The following is a 21,079-nucleotide window of genomic DNA, read 5'->3' on the forward strand; positions in this document are numbered from 1 at the left end:
TTTGTTGTTAAATTTCACAATATCATGTATCATAACCTTTGACCATGACAAACATTTTCATCGTGAAATGATTGAAATATTTCTTTCTAAATTAACTTAGGAAGTTGAATACATAAGGAGTCCATTTAAATGTCTATAACCCAAAGGTCAGCTTTCTTTCCATATCCTGACCTTTGACTTTAACCTCCAAATTCAAAGTCAAATAGCAAATTGGTCAATAAATTAAGTTTTGTATCTAAAAAAAAGAGAGAGACCATTCAAATTTGCATGATAACTTTGCCATAAAACACAATTTGGGGACCGTGTTTAACTTTGCCATCAAACACAATTTGGGGACTGTGTTTAACTTTGCCATAAAACACACAAGTTGGGGACCGTGTTTAACTTTCCCATAAAACACACAAGTTGGGGACTGTGTTTAACTTTGCCATAGAACACACAAGTTGGGGACTGTGTTTAACTTTGCCATAAAACACAATTTGGGGACCGTGTTTAACTTTGCCATAAAACACACAAGTTGGGGACCGTGTTTAACTTTGGCATAAAACACACAAGTTGGGACTATGTGTTCAATTGAAGGCTTGTTTTAATTATTTGTAGCCTAAAGGTCAATCATCCAACAATCTAATAGAGCAATAGAAAATATACCATCTTGGGTGAAGTATGATATTTGTATTAGCCCTTTGTTTCTAGAAAGTGTATATGTTATATACCATCTTGGGTGAAGTATGATATTTGTATTAGCCCTTTGTTTCTAGAAAGTGTATATGTTATATACCATCTTGGGTGAAGTATGATATTTGTATTAGCCCTTTGTTTCTAGAAAGTGTATATGTTATATACCATCTTGGGTGAAGTATGATATTTGTATTAGCCCTTTGTTTCTAGAAAGTGTATATGTTATATACCATCTTGGGTGAAGTATGATATTTGTATTAGCCCTTTGTTTCTAGAAAGTGTATATGTTAGTCTAGCCAAATGTGTGACTGCCACCGGTCACCTTACTGTTACTGTTTTCAAAATTGACTTTGATAGATCATCCATTTTGCTACAAGTCAACTAAGTGCTGACGTTATGGGTTGAGATTATATCATTTGGATAATGCAACAATTGGAAATACACTATACATTGTGCACAATATACCACATTCAATGTAATAAATACATCTATGTGTCCTATGCTAATTGACATCTATGTGTCCTATGCTAATTGACATCTATGTGTCCTACATGTATTGAATTGTCTTGTTGTGTGTAGAGTACAAATTGAATTGTCTTGTTTTGTGTAGAATACAAATTGAATTGTCTTGTTTTGTGTAGAGTACAAATTGAATTGTCTTGTTTTGTGTATAGTACAAATTGAATTGTCTTATTTTGTGTAGAGTACAAATTGAATTGTCTTGTGTGTAGAGTACAAATTGAATTGTCTTGTTTTGTGTAGAGTACAAATTGAATTGTCTTGTTTTGTGTAGAGTACAAATTGAATTGTCTTGTTTTGTGTAGAGTACAAATTGAATTGTCTTGTTTTGTGTAGAGTACAAATTCTTTAATCTAATTTCTAACTTCACCTTGCGCATGATACTTTGTATAGCAATTTATAGCTCAAATGAAAAAGTACAGTTACTTCTAAGGTGGCCTGTTTCTATGGTAAACAATACAATGAAGAGTGCTGTGTGTTCATCACATTGGAGTACTGCCAAGTGCTGGAATTGCCCCAGGTTGGCAGTGCTCCGAGGGTCAGCTACCAAATATGTTTGGTTAGAACATCATGCATAGAGGGTGAACAGAGGGTTGCTGTTGGTATGACAACAGTCAGACTAGACTGCACAGTCCTTATATGTGAGGACACAAAATGACAAGACAATAAATAAAGAGGTACTTGTGACTGATAATAGTGGACTTTAGTAGAGTTGACTAACTGAAACTATTGTACTACAGTATTCTTGCACAGAACACAATATTAGTAGACATCAAGATTTAGGTGCCATCCTCCAGCAATAGGGGAGGCTCCTTTCAAAGTTATGCTTATTTAAATTGATATCTTGATAGCCTTGTCTGCTACTGGTGATGGATGTGGGAAAGGATGGTATATTTGACTTAAGGCAAAATAACTAGGCATTCCAGGGCCACTGTTGTGATGTGATTAGAGAGAGAGAAAACATAGAAACACAACACCTTGCACACAACAATGACATCTTTGTGTAATGTTTGTAACGATATGAAAATATAATACCATGTAAAGTGCATGATTTTATAACCTTGCTGCTACATGACTTATCTACAAGGCATTGTTTGTTACTACTACTATATATTACATGTACACCACTAGAGGGAGCTATTTGTTGAGAAAGTCTATTCCCAAACAAAAATACTAGATACTTTACAACTCTGATCCCGAGATGAAAATACATGATTGGTTTATTAGCACAACTGAACTGATAAGGTTCATTAGTGCTATAGGCATGGCAAAGTGTCTGTCTGTCTGTCTGTCTGTGTGTGCTGTGTGTGTGTGTGTGTGTGTGTGTGTGTGTGTGTGTGTTGAGTGTGTAAACAACTTAAAACTGCTGGACTGATAGTTCCCCCCCCCCCCCCCCCCCCCCGATTGCCATAATATTTGGTGGGTGTTTGTAGGGCTGAATAAATTAAGATTTGTTCATGACATGATGATTCCTTTAGCAATATGCAAATTAGGGCTAAAAATTAGTCTTTTTGGTCAAAACACCTATGATTCCAAAACTACTCAGCAGATTTGGCTGAAATTTAATAGGGATGCATCTGTGGGTGTATAGATAAAGAAATATTAAGCATATAATGATCTCATCACTAATATGCAAATTAGGTTTAAAAATGTGAATTTTGGTCAAATATTTATCTCAAAAAGTACTTGGTCAATGAGATTGAAACTTGGTGAAATGTTTCTAGAAGTGTTATTCTGCAGATATTCTTCAAAATATTTTGACACAATTGGCTCTAGCAACCATGACCACGCCCTTAGCAACAACCAAATGGCAGTATATTTTGGTCAAATAACAACATTATCTGATAAGCAAGTGAGTAAACATTCAAAAAATGTATGCACACATTCATAGCAACCATGACCACGCCCATAGCAACATCCAAAAGGTTGTGTATTTCACAAAGGTAACAACAGGGATTAATAGACAATTGAATAAACATTCCCAAAAATGTATGTAAATTTGCATAGCAACAAGACCACGCCCGTAGCAACAAACAAATAATCACGCATATTGCAAAGATAACAGGAATTCAAAGAGAAATGAATAAACATTCAAAAAATGTATGCAAATGAGCCTAGCAACAAGACCACACTCATAGCAACCACCAAATGATCACATATATTGCAAAGATAACAACGGGGATTAATAAACAATTAAATAAACATTGAAAAGTGTAGTAAATTTGCCTAGCAACAAGATTACGCCCATAGCAACAGCCAAATAATCACATATATTGCAAAGATAACTAGGATTGATAGACAAATGGATAAACATTTAAAAATGTATGCAAATGTGCCTAGCAACAATATCAGGCATTCATACACAAGTGAACAAAAGCGTTAAAAAATATATGCAAATATATTTAGCAACATGACCACACCCATAGCAACAGCCAAATGATCGCATATATCGCAAAGATAGCAACATGTTAGCATGGACGAGAATATGGATAAACATTTTTTAAAAATGTATGGTAGTGCTACAACGCCATTGGGGGTATTTTTATTATTAAACTTTATTTTGGGGAAACAAGAACACAACAATGTTCAAAACATCCCATAGCTTAAACAGACGTTTATTTAACAAGCAGATCAGAGCTTACGATACTTCATACGTTACAGATTACAATCATTTTAAAAAGTAGAGTTAATCTGTCTATAATTTAAAATTTCTATGTTGGACGGTCTATGTTATGTTGAACAGTCTACATTATGTTAGACAGTCTATGTTATGTTAGACAGTCTATGTTATGTTGAACAGTCTATGTTATGGACGGTCTATGTTATGTTGAACAGTCTACATTATGTTAGACAGTCTATGTTATGTTAGACAGTCTATGTTATGTTGAACAGTCTATGTTATGTTGAACAGTCTATGTTATGGACGGTCTATGTTATGTTGAACAGTCTACATTATGTTAGACAGTCTATGTTATGTTGAACAGTCTACATTATGTTAGACAGTCTATGTTATGTTAGACAGTCTATGTTATGTTGAACAGTCTATGTTATGGACGGTCTATGTTATGTTGAACAGTCTACATTATGTTAGACAGTCTATGTTATGTTAGACAGTCTATGTTATGTTGAACAGTCTATGTTATGGACGGTCTATGTTATGTTGAACAGTCTACATTATGTTAGACAGTCTATGTTATGTTAGACAGTCTATGTTATGTTGAACAGTCTATGTTATGGACGGTCTATGTTATGTTAGACAGTCTACATTATGTTAGACAGTCTATGTTATGTTGAACAGTCTATGTTATGGACGGTCTATGTTATGTTGAACAGTCTACATTATGTTGGACAGTCTATGTTATGTTGAACAGTCTACATTATGTTAGACAGTCTATGTTATGTTGAACAGTCTACATTATGTTAGACAGTCTATGTTATGTTGAACAGTCTATGTTATGGACGGTCTATGTTATGTTAGACAGTCTATGTTATGTTGAACAGTCTATGTTCTGTTGAAGTGCTGGCAATTCTAGCCAAAACATATTTAAAATAATTTTCTTTGTTTTTCATTACCCTTACAGAGGTAGAAGTATGACATTCGTCAATATTGCATTATTTACCCAGAAAATAATGAGGCTTTTGTCTATATTATACTTTGAATTCTTGAAGCCTATATCAAATTATCATATATATATCTCATGTTTTCCTCAGGTGAATAAATTTAAAGAAAAAGTCCAGTCAGACTTATCTTGCTATACCTGGAATCCACATACAGCTACAGATAAATTCAACATTGACATGGCTCAGAGACAAGCTGTATGCATGTTAGTGATGGAAGTCTAGATTTGTAACTATCTTTGACTGATATTAGTAATTACAGTCACTATGTGGTGACTCAAAAGAAATCCCATGTTTTATCATTTTGACAGAAAACAACAAAATTTGGCTATCATTAGAGGGCACATTACATTGTATAGTTAGTGTGTATGTCAACACTCCTGTAAGCTAGGCATATACATTGTATAGTCAGTGTGTATGTCAACACTCCTGTAAGCTAGGCATATACATTGTATAGTTAGTGTGTATGTCAACACTCCTGTAAGCTAGGCATATACATTGTATAGTTAGTGTGTATGTCAACACTCCTGTACGCTAGGCATATACATTGTATAGTTAGTGTGTATGTCAACACTCCTGTACGCTAGGCATATACATTGTATAGTTAGTGTGTATGTCAACACTCCTGTACGCTAGGCATATACATTGTATAGTTAGTGTGTATATCAACACTCCTGTACGCTAGGCATATACATTGTATAGTTAGTGTGTATGTCAACACTCCTGTACGCTAGGCATATACATTGTATAGTTAGTGTGTATGTCAACACTCCTGTACGCTAGGCATATACATTGTATAGTTAGTGTGTATGTCAACACTCCTGTACGCTAGGCATATACATTGTATAGTTAGTGTGTATGTCAACACTCCTGTACGCTAGGCTTATACATTGTATAGTTAGTGTGTATGTCAACACTCCTGTAAGCTAGGCATGTACATTGTATAGTTAGTGTGTATGCCAACACTCCTGTAAGCTAGGCATATACATTGTATAGTTAGTGTGTATGTCAACACTCCTGTACGCTAGGCATGTACATTGTATAGTTAGTGTGTATGTCAACACTCCTGTAAGCTAGGCATGTACATTGTATGGTTAGTGTGTATGCCAACACTCCTGTACGCTAGGCATATACATTGTATAGTTAGTGTGTATGCCAACACTCCTGTAAGCTAGGCATGTACATTGTATAGTTAGTGTGTATGCCAACACTCCTGTAAGCTAGGCATATACATTGTATAGTTAGTGTGTATGTCAACACTCCTGTAAGCTAGGCATGTACATTGTATAGTTAGTGTGTATGCCAACACTCCTGTAAGCTAGGCATATACATTGTATAGTTAGTGTGTATGTCAACACTCCTGTACGCTAGGCATGTACATTGTATGGTTAGTGTGTATGTCAACACTCCTGTAAGCTAGGCATGTACATTGTATAGTTAGTGTGTATGCCAACACTCCTGTACGCTAGGCATATACATTGTATAGTTAGTGTGTATGCCAACACTCCTGTAAGCTAGGCATATACATTGTATAGTTAGTGTGTATGTCAACACTCCTGTACGCTAGGCATATACATTGTATAGTTAGTGTGTATGCCAACACTCCTGTACGCTAGGCATATACATTGTATAGTTAGTGTGTATGTCAACACTCCTGTACGCTAGGCTTATACATTGTATAGTTAGTGTGTATGTCAACACTCCTGTAGCTAGGCATATACATTGTATAGTTAGTGTGTATAGTTAGTGTGTATGTCAACACTCCTGTACGCTAGGCATATACATTGTATAGTTAGTGTGTATGCCAACACTCGTCTCCTGTACGCTAGGCATATACATTGTATAGTTAGTGTGTATGTCAACACTCCTGTACGCTAGGCTTATACATTGTATAGTTAGTGTGTATGTCAACACTCCTGTAGCTAGGCATATACATTGTATAGTTAGTGTGTATAGTTAGTGTGTATGTCAACACTCCTGTATGCTAGGCATATACATTGTATAGTTAGTGTGTATGTCAACACTCCTGTACGCTAGGCATATACATTGTATAGTTAGTGTGTATGTCAACACTCCTGTACGCTAGGCATATACATTGTATAGTTAGTGTGTATGACAACACTCCTGTATGCTAGGCATATACATTGTATAGTTAGTGTGTATGTCAACACTCCTGTACGCTAGGCATATACATTGTATAGTTAGTGTGTATGTCAACACTCCTGTACGCTAGGCATATACATTGTATGGTTAGTGTGTATGTCAACACTCCTGTACGCTAGGCATATACATTGTATAGTTAGTGTGTATGTCAACACTCCTGTACGCTAGGCATATACATTGTATAGTTAGTGTGTATGTCAACACTCCTGTACGCTAGGCATATACATTGTATAGTTAGTGTGTATGTCAACACTCCTGTAGCTAGGCATATACATTGTATAGTCAGTGTGTATGTCAACACTCCTGTAAGCTAGGCATATACATTGTATAGTTAGTGTGTATGTCAACACTCCTGTAAGCTAGGCATATACATTGTATAGTTAGTGTGTATGTCAACACTCCTGTACGCTAGGCATATACATTGTATAGTTAGTGTGTATGTCAACACTCCTGTACGCTAGGCATATACATTGTATAGTTAGTGTGTATGTCAACACTCCTGTACGCTAGGCATATACATTGTATAGTTAGTGTGTATATCAACACTCCTGTACGCTAGGCATATACATTGTATAGTTAGTGTGTATGTCAACACTCCTGTACGCTAGGCATATACATTGTATAGTTAGTGTGTATGTCAACACTCCTGTACGCTAGGCATATACATTGTATAGTTAGTGTGTATGTCAACACTCCTGTACGCTAGGCATATACATTGTATAGTTAGTGTGTATGTCAACACTCCTGTACGCTAGGCTTATACATTGTATAGTTAGTGTGTATGTCAACACTCCTGTAAGCTAGGCATGTACATTGTATAGTTAGTGTGTATGCCAACACTCCTGTAAGCTAGGCATATACATTGTATAGTTAGTGTGTATGTCAACACTCCTGTACGCTAGGCATGTACATTGTATAGTTAGTGTGTATGTCAACACTCCTGTAAGCTAGGCATGTACATTGTATGGTTAGTGTGTATGCCAACACTCCTGTACGCTAGGCATATACATTGTATAGTTAGTGTGTATGCCAACACTCCTGTAAGCTAGGCATGTACATTGTATAGTTAGTGTGTATGCCAACACTCCTGTAAGCTAGGCATATACATTGTATAGTTAGTGTGTATGTCAACACTCCTGTAAGCTAGGCATGTACATTGTATAGTTAGTGTGTATGCCAACACTCCTGTAAGCTAGGCATATACATTGTATAGTTAGTGTGTATGTCAACACTCCTGTACGCTAGGCATGTACATTGTATGGTTAGTGTGTATGTCAACACTCCTGTAAGCTAGGCATGTACATTGTATAGTTAGTGTGTATGCCAACACTCCTGTACGCTAGGCATATACATTGTATAGTTAGTGTGTATGCCAACACTCCTGTAAGCTAGGCATATACATTGTATAGTTAGTGTGTATGTCAACACTCCTGTACGCTAGGCATATACATTGTATAGTTAGTGTGTATGCCAACACTCCTGTACGCTAGGCATATACATTGTATAGTTAGTGTGTATGTCAACACTCCTGTACGCTAGGCTTATACATTGTATAGTTAGTGTGTATGTCAACACTCCTGTAGCTAGGCATATACATTGTATAGTTAGTGTGTATAGTTAGTGTGTATGTCAACACTCCTGTACGCTAGGCATATACATTGTATAGTTAGTGTGTATGCCAACACTCGTCTCCTGTACGCTAGGCATATACATTGTATAGTTAGTGTGTATGTCAACACTCCTGTACGCTAGGCTTATACATTGTATAGTTAGTGTGTATGTCAACACTCCTGTAGCTAGGCATATACATTGTATAGTTAGTGTGTATAGTTAGTGTGTATGTCAACACTCCTGTATGCTAGGCATATACATTGTATAGTTAGTGTGTATGTCAACACTCCTGTACGCTAGGCATATACATTGTATAGTTAGTGTGTATGTCAACACTCCTGTACGCTAGGCATATACATTGTATAGTTAGTGTGTATGACAACACTCCTGTATGCTAGGCATATACATTGTATAGTTAGTGTGTATGTCAACACTCCTGTACGCTAGGCATATACATTGTATAGTTAGTGTGTATGTCAACACTCCTGTACGCTAGGCATATACATTGTATGGTTAGTGTGTATGTCAACACTCCTGTACGCTAGGCATATACATTGTATAGTTAGTGTGTATGTCAACACTCCTGTACGCTAGGCATATACATTGTATAGTTAGTGTGTATGTCAACACTCCTGTACGCTAGGCATATACATTGTATAGTTAGTGTGTATGTCAACACTCCTGTAGCTAGGCATATACATTGTATAGTTAGTGTGTATGTCAACACTCCTGTAGCTAGGCATATACATTGTATAGTTAGTGTGTATGTCAACACTCCTGTACGCTAGGCATATACATTGTATAGTTAGTGTGTATGTCAACACTCCTGTACGCTAGGCATATACATTGTATAGTTAGTGTGTATGTCAACACTCCTGTACGCTAGGCATATACATTGTATAGTTAGTGTGTATGTCAACACTCCTGTACGCTAGGCATATACATTGTATAGTTAGTGTGTATGACAACACTCCTGTACGCTAGGCATATACATTGTATAGTTAGTGTGTATGTCAACACTCCTGTAGCTAGGCATATACATTGTATAGTTAGTGTGTATGTCAACACTCCTGTAGCTAGGCATATACATTGTATAGTTAGTGTGTATGTCAACACTCCTGTACGCTAGGCATATACATTGTATAGTTAGTGTGTATGTCAACACTCCTGTACGCTAGGCATATACATTGTATAGTTAGTGTGTATGTCAACACTCCTGTACGCTAGGCATATACATTGTATAGTTAGTGTGTATGTCAACACTCCTGTACGCTAGGCATATACATTGTATAGTTAGTGTGTATGACAACACTCCTGTACGCTAGGCATATACATTGTATAGTTAGTGTGTATGTCAACACTCCTGTATGCTAGGCATATATTTCATGTAGAGAAGGAAAACACTAACATACTTTGCAGTGTACTGACACACCTTCCTGCAGAGTTTATCAAATCCTAAATGAAATGCTGTCATGCATAAAGCAACCTATAAACTATAGACCTCAACCACATCTATATTACATTATTGTCATGTGAAGCACCCAATGACAAAATGCTAAGGTCTAGTACAGGGGTCAAAGGTGACATTCCCCAAGACATAGTACAATTTCATTAATACCTTGACCTGGTGACATCCAATATTTCATTCACTTTCAAACTAGACATACTGTAACAGCTGTGCATCACTGGAGGTTGTTCATTGACAAGTAAAGAGACACAGACTTCCCGCCATAATGTGTTCCTGGTGTTCAGGTCGGGGACTAATATTTCCCGCCAAGTGGAATTGCATTTCAAGTTGTTATGAATTTTTGTAAGTCATTGTAGATAGTTGAAAGGACCACGTATGTGTGGCATACTCAGGGTGTTTGCACAAGAACTTGAAGTGTTCTCTGTGACCATACTTTGATGAGTGTAGTGAGAGAAAGTGTGGTGTACTCAGGGTGTTTGTACAAGTACTTGAAGTGTTCTCTGTGCCCATACTTTGATGAGTGTTGTGAGTGAAAGTGTGGTGTACTCAGGGTGTTTGTACAAGAACTTGAAGTGTTCTCTGTGCCCATACTTTGATGAGTGTTGTGAGTGAAAGTGTGGTGTACTCAGGGTGTTTGTACAAGAACTTGAAGTGTTCTCTGTGCCCATACTTTGATGAGTGTAGTGAGTGAAAGTGTGGTGTACTCAGGGTGTTTGTACAAGAACTTGAAGTGTTCTCTGTGCCCATACTTTGATGAGTGTTGTGAGTGAAAGTGTGGTGTACTCAGGGTGTTTGCACAAGTACTTGAAGTGTTCTCTGTGCCCATACTTTGATGAGTGTTGTGAGTGAAAGTGTGGTGTACTCAGGGTGTTTGTACAAGAACTTGAAGTGTTCTCTGTGCCCATACTTTGATGAGTGTAGTGAGTGAAAGTGTGGTGTACTCAGGGTGTTTGTACAAGAACTTGAAGTGTTCTCTGTGCCCATACTTTGATGAGTGTTGTGAGTGAAAGTGTGGTGTACTCAGGGTGTTTGCACAAGTACTTGAAGTGTTCTCTGTGCCCATACTTTGATGAGTGTAGTGTGAGAAAGTGTGGTGTACTCAGGGTGTTTGTACAAGAACTTGAAGTGTTCTCTGTGCTTATACTTTGATGAGTGTAGTGAGTGAAAGTGTGGTGTACTCAGGGTGTTTGCACAAGAACTTGAAGTGTTCTCTGTGCCCATACTTTGATGAGTGTAGTGAGAGAAAGTGTGGTGTACTCAGGGTGTTTGCACAAGTACTTGAAGTGTTCTCTGTGCCTGTACTTTCATGAGTGTAGTGAGTGCAAGTGTGGTGTACTCAGGGTGTTTGCACAAGAACTTGAAGTGTTCTCTGTGCCCGTACTTTCATGAGTGTAGTGAGAGAAAGTGTGGTGTACTCAGGGTGTTTGTACAAGTACCTGAAGTGTTCTCTGTGCCCATACTTTGATGAGTGTAGTGAGTGAAAGTGTGGTGTACTCAGGATGTTTGTACAAGTACTTGAAGTGTTCTCTGTGCCCGTACTTTCATGAGTGTAGTGAGAGAAAGTGTGGTGTACTCAGGGTGTTTGTACAAGTACTTGAAGTGTTCTCTGTGCCCGTACTTTGATGAGTGTAGTGAGTGAAAGTGTGGTGTACTCAGGGTGTTTGTACAAGTACTTGAAGTGTTCTCTGTGCCCGTACTTTCATGAGTGTAGTGAGTGAAAGTGTGGTGTACTTAGGGAGTTTGTACAAGTACTTGAAGTGTTCACTGTGCTTATACTTTGATGAGTGTAGTGAGTGCAAGTGTGGTGTACTCAGGGTGTTTGTACAAGTACTTGAAGTGTTCTCTGTGCCCATACTTTGATGAGTGTAGTGAGTGAAAGTGTGGTGTACTCAGGGTGTTTGTACAAATACTTGAAGTGTTCTCTGTGCCCGTACTTTCATGAGTGTAGTGAGAGAAAGTGTGGTGTACTCAGGGTGTTTGTACAAGTACTTGAAGTGTTCTCTGTGCCCATACTTTCATGAGTGTAGTGAGTGAAAGTGTGGTGTACTCGGGGTGTTTGTACAAGTACTTGAAGTGTTCTCTGTGCCCGTACTTTGATGAGTGTAGTGAGTGAAAGTGTGGTGTACTTAGGGTGTTTGTACAAGTACTTGAAGTGTTCGCTGTGCTTATACTTTGATGAGTGTAGTGAGTGCAAGTGTGGTGTACTCAGGGTGTTTGTACAAGTACTTGAAGTGTTCTCTGTGCCCGTACTTTGATGAGTGTAGTTAGTGAAAGTGTGGTGTACTCAGGGTGTTTGTACAAATACTTGAAGTGTTCTCTGTGCCCATACTTTCATGAGTGTAGTGAGTGAAAGTGTGGTGTACTCGGGGTGTTTGTACAAGTACTTGAAGTGTTCTCTGTGCCCGTACTTTGATGAGTGTAGTGAGTGCAAGTGGGTAGATTTAAAACCCAGTAAGAACTACTGATGTCATCTAGCACAGTGGGTAGATTTAAAACCCAGTAAGAACTATTGATGTCATCTAGCACAGTGGGTAGACTTAAAACCCAGTAAGAACTACTGATGTCATCTAGCACAGTGGGTAGATTTAAAACCCAGTAAGAACTATTGATGTCATCTAGCACAGTGGGTAGATTTAAAACCCAGTAAGAACTATTGATGTCATCTAGCACAGTGGGTAGATTTAAAACCCAGTAAGAACTATTGATGTCATCTAGCACAAAGTATGTGAATACATCATCATTAGATTGAACTAGACGTGTTACAAAATCATAAAGCAGCTAATTGTTATACATCATAAGATCATGCTATCCAACATTTTTGATAAATCATGGGAAAATCTCGTGACTTTTCAACAGAATACATGTATAAATCCTTTGGAAGTGAGATTGGACCGTTTGATTTCTACTTCTGGAAGTCAAAACTCAGACTGAACTACATCGCTGCTGTAATGTTGCATAACTATGAACATGTATATGACCTTACGCTAAGTCAGCTGTGAACCAAGTGCTGCTGATTTTTTAAATGATTCATAAATACATTAATTTTTTGTAACCCATGATGAAAAATTTTGTCAACAAATAACAATGTGGTGACGGTAATTATTCATCCAAGTTATATTGTCAAGTTTTGATGGTTGATCCCAAGATTGATGTATGTCAAGCATATGAGTGACGCTTTTCAAATTTTGTTATTTTATCGTTAAAGAAAAATTAGTCTAATTAGAAATGTTTACAGTACTTAGAATTTTAACACAATTAATTTGTTTCTTATCCTTTACCACCAAAATATCAACTCAGTATATCGATAGTATTGAATGAAAATGATGGTCAGCAGAGGCCAACGTGTCTCAAAATAAATTTCTCTTACCAGGCTGTGTGGTGCTCCATGTCATCAATAATCACAGCAGCTTTCCATGCCCGTATGCATCTTTTATCTAGTCATTTCTCCTCTCGAGCTAAAATATCCTACGTCACTACATTTCACTATTGTAAAGCCCTAACGTAATGGCTAATATTCACAGAAGGTGGCAAAAATGTTTTGACATTGACTAATTCAGTGGCTAAATGTTTTAATTTGCTAGTGGGAGCCCTGACATGTATGCCTTGCAACAAGATCACACTCATAGCAATAGTCAAATGATGATGACATCTATGTATATTGCAAGGATGGGTAGGCAAGTGAATAAACATCCAAAAACTACATTTATGCCCAGCAACAAGGCCACACCACAACCAAGTGGTTGTGTATCATGCAAATATGACAGGGATGGCTTGCCAATTTATTAAACTTTCAAAAAGTGAACATAAATATGCTTAGCAACATTACCACACCTGTAGCAACAGTCAAATAATGGTGTACATTGCAAAAATGACAACAGGATTGAGTAAGGAAGTGGATAAATATTCAAAAAATGAACACACCAGTTTTCATAACATCATACATACATACATACATACATACATACATACATACATACATACATACATACACACACACACACAGACAGACAGACATACATACATACATACATACATACACACACAGACAGACAGACAGACATACATACATACATACATACATACATACATACATACATACATACATACATACATACATACATACATACATACTATATTAAGACAGTCTTGTTTTGTTTTGTCATATTGAGTGTATGTGCATCATTTTATTACATACACCATGATGACATGATGATTATAAATGTTATATGGTTGTGGATAGCATTGGACATGTTTTGTTATTTTCACAGCTAGCTATAAGACTCATCAAAAGGCGTGTGGCTGGCTGTATGGTGAGCAGTTTGCAGTCACTCACCCGATGCTAGTCTGTGTACTGGTTTAACCTTTGACACTGGTTTAAATCATGAAAATTGATGCCAGACATGCTAGGCCTATCAAATGACTGTTTATTACATGTGATAAAAATTACGAACTTTTTAAGGCTGTACATGTATGTAGGTGAAACATGGCTGGTTAGTGAGTTCAGCTGCTTATGCATAATTTATTAGTATACTGTTTTAATGATTCAGTCTGACTCATCCTTTGATACTTATTTGCACTTTAAATCTTCTCAATTTTTATAAACTACAGTAAAACTTTCAAACTGAGTGAAAGATTTTCATATTTGTTTTAAAATTTGACAGAAATAGTTGAACAGATGATTGACAGGAATTATAAAATTTAATAACTCACAAATTTTATAATGAAATCACCTTTCTTGACTTCTATACTGTACAAGGAAATTTTTCATGAAATAATTAAAACATAAAATTATGTAAAATTAGATACAGATATGTAATGTTTAAAATATAAAATTATGTGAAATCAGATATAGATTTGAAATATTTAAATCAAATTATGTAAAAGTAGATACAAGTATGAAATATTTAAAACATAAAATGTTAAAGCGTAGATACAGATTTGGAATGTTGAATTTTAGTCTTAATTTGACATGTTTGAAGGTAAAATTATCAGTTTAGAAAAATGTAGATACGAGTGCTCCTGCTATGGAGTGCTTAGTTTGTATATAAAGAGAGAGGGCTTGATTGGGAAGATTTAATATTTAACATTTAATCAAACTGGTAAATGTGGTTGAAATAATCAATACAAAGAAATGTCATTCAAAAAATTATTCCATAGACAGTACCTCACTTATATAGACTACATTTTAAAGTGTTATATCATGAAAACAATTACTAGATTCACATTACAGGGACTAGGGTTGACTTTAGTTTGAATTTTGTCATTAAACTGGAGCACTCATATTGGATTGTGCTAACCAACTTTGACACAACTGTCATTACTGTAATAGATGGGTAATTGCTATGGATGATGTCATCAACTGCAGAGGACCAGAGACGGCCAAAATGTATTCACACTCAAAAGTTGCAGAATTTTAGGGCTGTGGTAATAATGATATGATGACTTTATTGTATTTTAGGGATGTGGTAATAATGATATGATGACTTTATTGTTGATTAAATTTGTAATCCTATATTTTGAATTCATTCAACTTAATTCACATCACTTATTATGCTTCACTGAGTTGAGTTGTGCATACATGATTGTATGTGATTAACAATTACACATTTAACCAATGAACATAACTGGTTATGAAGCAGACAGATTTCATCTGTAAATTGTCAATCATTGCATACATGATTGTATGATTTCAAAATTCATGTGACTCACGTTTATTGTCATAATTCACAGAGTGCCATAACATTGTCTTTCTCTCAGTACCTTTGTAAAATGTTATATATATTAAGTGTAGTTCAGCTCTGACAAACTGTACTTACAATGGTTTGTTGCATGAACCAGTGTTGTATTACCCCAAAACTATTTTGCTGTGGGTATTTGTGTATACAACCATGATGAACTCTGGCACTATCCATGCCACTGTTAGGCTGGGAACTTGGAAACTTGCCAAACAAGACTTGTCAAGCATTTAATAAATTCACCCCTTGTTGCCTGCAGACGTCCTCTCACTCCTCTGACAGGACTCCCTCTACCATTGAAATAGAGAAATGTCCTACATAAACCTGGTATATAGAGGGCTCTGTTAGTAATGTGGGATCTGTTTGTCAGTCAGGTGTGATGTGTCATATGTCATACAGTAGTGTTATCAACTTACTGCCCTGAAATTAAAGTTACTACACTGTGCACAGTAGTGTTGTCAACTTATTGTAAGTTACTACACAGAAATATTGTCCTGAAATGATTTAAAGTTCAATGAATTTGTTCCATAAAATAAAAGTGATGAGGTGTAAAATAGCACCAACAGCCTTTGTATAACTGAATATTCTTTGATTTATTTATTATTAGATAATTAACACAATTTTTTTGAGTCTAAATTACATGGGAAGTATTATCTTGTATGCATAGTACATTGAATATATGCCTTAACAACAGGACTATAGCCATAGGAACGGCAAAATGATGGTTTATATTGCAAAGATGAAAACTGAAAAGTGTATGCAAATATGCCTTAACAACAGGACTATAGCCATAGGAACGGCAAAATGATGGTTTATATTGCAAAGATGAAAACTGAAAAGTGTATGCAAATATGCCTTAACAACAGGACTATAGCCATAGGAACGGCAAAATGATGGTTTATATTGCAAAGATGAAAACTGAAAAGTGTATGCAAATATGCCATAACAACAGGACTATAGCCATAGGAACGGCAAAATGATGGTTTATATTGCAAAGATGAAAACTGAAAAGTGTATGCAAATATGCCATAACAACAGGACTATAGCCATAGGAACGGCAAAATGATGGTTTATATTGCAAAGATGAAAACTGAAAAGTGTATGCAAATATGCCATAACAACAGGACTATAGCCATAGGAACGGCAAAATGATGGTTTATATTGCAAAGATGAAAACTGAAAAGTGTATGCAAATATGCCATAACAACAGGACTATAGCCATAGGAACGGCAAAATGATGGTTTATATTGCAAAGATGAAAACTGAAAAGTGTATGCAAATATGCCTTAACAACAGGACTATAGCCATAGGAACGGCAAAATGATGGTTTATATTGCAAAGATGAAAACCGAAAAGGGTAGGCAAATTAATAAAGATTGCAAACATGTATGCAAAATATATCTGGCAACAAGACCATGCCCTTATCAACAGCCAACAATAGTTGTGCTGCAGCGCCATTGGCAGTATATTAAAGGTGTTATGATGAGAAACAGAGAATAAAGTACAGGCACCTTATAATGGGTTGAATTTGTGTATTGTGATGGTTCAGACACTTATTGATAGCTATTAGTATTAGGTTCATGTATGGCAGGAACTCACACGTGCATGTGTATATATGTGTTTGTGTGTGTGTGTGTGTGTGTGTGTGTACATGTGTAAACAAGCAATATTTGTAACATTACTTAATTAATGTTAGGTATTGTGTGTATTTCAGGTATAACATGGGACTTGTTCCAGCAAAAGGCAATTTGATGTTGTGTGAAAAGGTGACAGCATCTGCTTTCTGCAGAAGACGACTACCAGTTGTCATGGTAAAACACAGAATGGCACAGACTCTAAAGACTGCAGTTACATTTATAGAGCAGGGACATGTCAGAGTTGGTCCTGATGTCATTACTGATCCTGCATTCCTTATTACAAGGTGAGACTTACAACATTCCTTATAACAAGGTGAGACTTACAACATTCCTTGTAACAAGGTGAGACTTACAACATTCCTTATAACAAGGTGAGACTTACTACATTCCTTGTAACAAGGTGAGACTTGCAACATTCCTTGTGTAACAAGGTGAGACTTACAACATTCCTTATAACAAGGTGAGACTTACAACATTCCTTGTGTAACAAGGTGAGACTTACAACATTCCTTATAACAAGGTGAGACTTACAGCATTCCTTGTAACAAGGTGAGACTTACAACATTCCTTGTGTAACAAGGTGAGACTTACAACATTCCTTGTAACAAGGTGAGACTTACAACATTCCTTATAACAAGGTGAGACTTACTACATTCCTTGTAACAAGGTGAGACTTGCAACATTCCTTGTAACAAGGTGAGACTTACAACATTCCTTATAACAAGGTGAGATTTACAGCATTCCTTATAACAAGGTGAGACTTACTACATTCCTTGTAACAAGGTGAGACTTGCAACATTCCTTGTAACAAGGTGAGACTTACAACATTCCTTGTGTAACAAGGTGAGACTTACAACATTCCTTATAACAAGGTGAGACTTACAACATTCCTTATAACAAGGTGAGACTTGCAACATTCCTTATAACAAGGTGAGACTTACAACATTCCTTATAACAAGGTGAGACTTACAGCTTCCTTGTGTAACAAGGTGAGACTTACAACATTCCTTGTGTAACAAGGTGAGACTTACAACATTCCTTATAACAAGGTGAGACTTACAGCATTCCTTATAACAAGGTGAGACTTACAACATTCCTTATAACAAGGTGAGACTTACAACATTCCTTGTGTAACAAGGTGAGACTTACAACATTCCTTATAACAAGGTGAGACTTACAGCATTCCTTATAACAAGTTAAAACTTATAGCATAATCTATCAAGAATTGGGACTACCAATTAAAAAAATTAATGATATGGAACATTTTGATTTATATTTTGAGTACCACAGATCCAAGTAAATAGACACAGGTTGTCATAATAATAACCAGGATAATAATTCTATATTTGTTGGAATAATCAAACACCTCATGATTTGTTGATACAATTAAATTACACTTCAAACTTCTACATGTTATCCTTTTTATTTGCTAAACGTAGTTTGAAATTAACTTCTCATCTGCCTAACACTTCACCAATGTTATTTGCTGTTGTAGAAATATGGAAGACTTTGTAACCTGGACTGACACTTCAAAGATAAGGCAACATGTAATGGAATACAATGATCAAGTATGTATACTAATATCTCACTTATGATAGGGAGAGAGAGAGAGAGAGAGAGAGAGAGAGAGAGAGAGAGAGAGAGAGAGAGAGAGAGAGAGAGAGAGAGAGAGAGAGAGAGAGAGAGAGAGAGAGAGAGAGAGAGAGAGAGAGAGAGAGAGAGAGAGAGAGAGAGAGAGAGAGAGAGAGAGAGAGAGAGAGAGAGAGAGAGAGAGAGAGAGAGAGAGAGAGAGAGAGAGAGAGAGAGAGAGAGAGAGAGAGAGAGAGGGAGGGAGGGAGGGAGGGAGAGAGAGAGGGAGGGAGAGAGAGAGAGAGAGAGAGATATATATATATATATATATATATATATATATATATATATATATATATATATATATATATGAATGTAATGTAATGCACATGAAGACAACTCCCTTGACATGTCAATCATCTGTCAAATCATGAACCCAATTACAAATTAATGTCATATGTCAGACATGCTGTTTCACATACCTTACCACACCTACCCCATATGTACTACCATTGGAATTACCACAAACCTGTACTATAGCTATGTCTTCTGACAGAATTTAATGAGAAAAAGACAGAGACAAGGACACATACATATTTTCTAATTATACTGTAACATTAATTTTGATTAATTTCAGAGAGATGACTTTGATCTGATGGCATGAACAATCCTGGTGCAGCTTTATACAAGAAAGCAGTCTACCTTCCATTTGACATTGTTATTTAGGATCAAATTGTAATTTAACTTTTATTCCAACATTCAATAAAACTTTGTACATTTCAAATGACAATAATGGAGTATTATGAAACAAATTAAGAGTGCCCCAGTAGCTGTAAGTAACACACTTAGTCTCAAAATACACCAAAGCTTCAATGGGCAGGATTACCTCTTTACTACAAAAATGATGTAACAGAACCCCATGACCTGCAAGTGCAAGTGTGGTGTACTTAGTGTATTTGCACAATTGCTTGCAGTATTCTCTGTGGCAGTACTTTCACAAGTGCTTGAATTTCATACAATAAAATAGCATTTCAGTTACAACTGCTATGGTTAGAACTTCATACAATAAAATAGCATTTCAGTTACAACTGCTATGGTTAGAATTTCATACAATAAAATAGCATTTCAGTTACAACTGCTATGGTTAAAACTTCAACTCTTATATACTGCTCAATTCTTAACAAACTCAAACTCAGCTTTTCTATTTATGAAATATTCTAACTGTACAGCAATAGTTGTCAATTCTAAACATGTTAAAAAAGTATAACTTTCATCAAACTATAGAAACACTGATCCAAAATGTTTTGTTGTCCCTATTTTTCATACCTCTAAGATTGCATTAAGTTAACATAAACTATCACCCTATGTGTAGCCTCCAATTGCTTTAAGTTAACATAAACTATCACCCTATGTGTAGCCTCCAACTGTATCAAGTTCACATTAACTATCACCCTATGTGTAGCCTCCAACTGCATCAAGTTCACATAAACTATCACCCTATGTGTAGCCTCCAACTTTATCAAGTTCACATAAACTATCACCCTATGTGTAGCCTCCAAATGCATTAAGTTAACATAAACTATTACCCTATGTGTAGCCTCCAACTGCATTAAGTTAACATAAACTATCACCCTATGTGTAGCCTCCAACTGCATTAAGTTAACATAAACTATTACCCTATGTGTAGACTCCAACTGCATTAAGTTAACATAAACTATCACCCTATGTGTAGACTCCAACTGCATTAAGTTAACATAAACTATCACCCTATGTGTAGCCTCCAACTGTATCAAGTTAACATAAACTATTACCCTATGTGTAGACTCCAACTGCATTAAGTTAACATAAACTATCACCCTATGTGTAGCCTCCAACTGTATCAAGTTAACATAAACTATCACCCTATGTGTAGCCTCCAATTGCATTAAGTTAACATAAACTATTACCCTATGTGTAGCCTCCAACTGCATCAAGTTAACATAAACTATCACCCTATGTGTAGCCTCCAACTGCATTAAGTTAACATAAACTATCACCCTATGTGTAGCCTCCAATTGCATTAAGTTAACATAAACTATTAC

At 36.3% G+C, this 21,079-nt stretch overlaps 1 protein-coding gene across 1 annotated transcript in view; it reads left to right on the forward strand.

The window, feature by feature from the left end:
* Positions 1–19,756, forward strand: part of LOC144441392 (U3 small nucleolar ribonucleoprotein IMP3-like) — a 57,635-nt gene extending 37,879 nt beyond the window's left edge. The window contains exons 3-5 of the mRNA XM_078130958.1: positions 17,507–17,713; positions 18,925–18,997; positions 19,636–19,756. Coding sequence (XP_077987084.1) covers positions 17,507–17,713; positions 18,925–18,997; positions 19,636–19,662 — 307 coding nt within the window. The 3' untranslated portion in view covers positions 19,663–19,756. The remainder of the gene's footprint in view (positions 1–17,506; positions 17,714–18,924; positions 18,998–19,635) is intronic.
* The last annotated feature ends 1,323 nt before the right edge of the window (positions 19,757–21,079 follow it).

Source organism: Glandiceps talaboti, chromosome 10, assembly GCF_964340395.1.
Source record: "Glandiceps talaboti chromosome 10, keGlaTala1.1, whole genome shotgun sequence".
NCBI lineage: Eukaryota > Metazoa > Hemichordata > Enteropneusta > Spengelidae > Glandiceps > Glandiceps talaboti.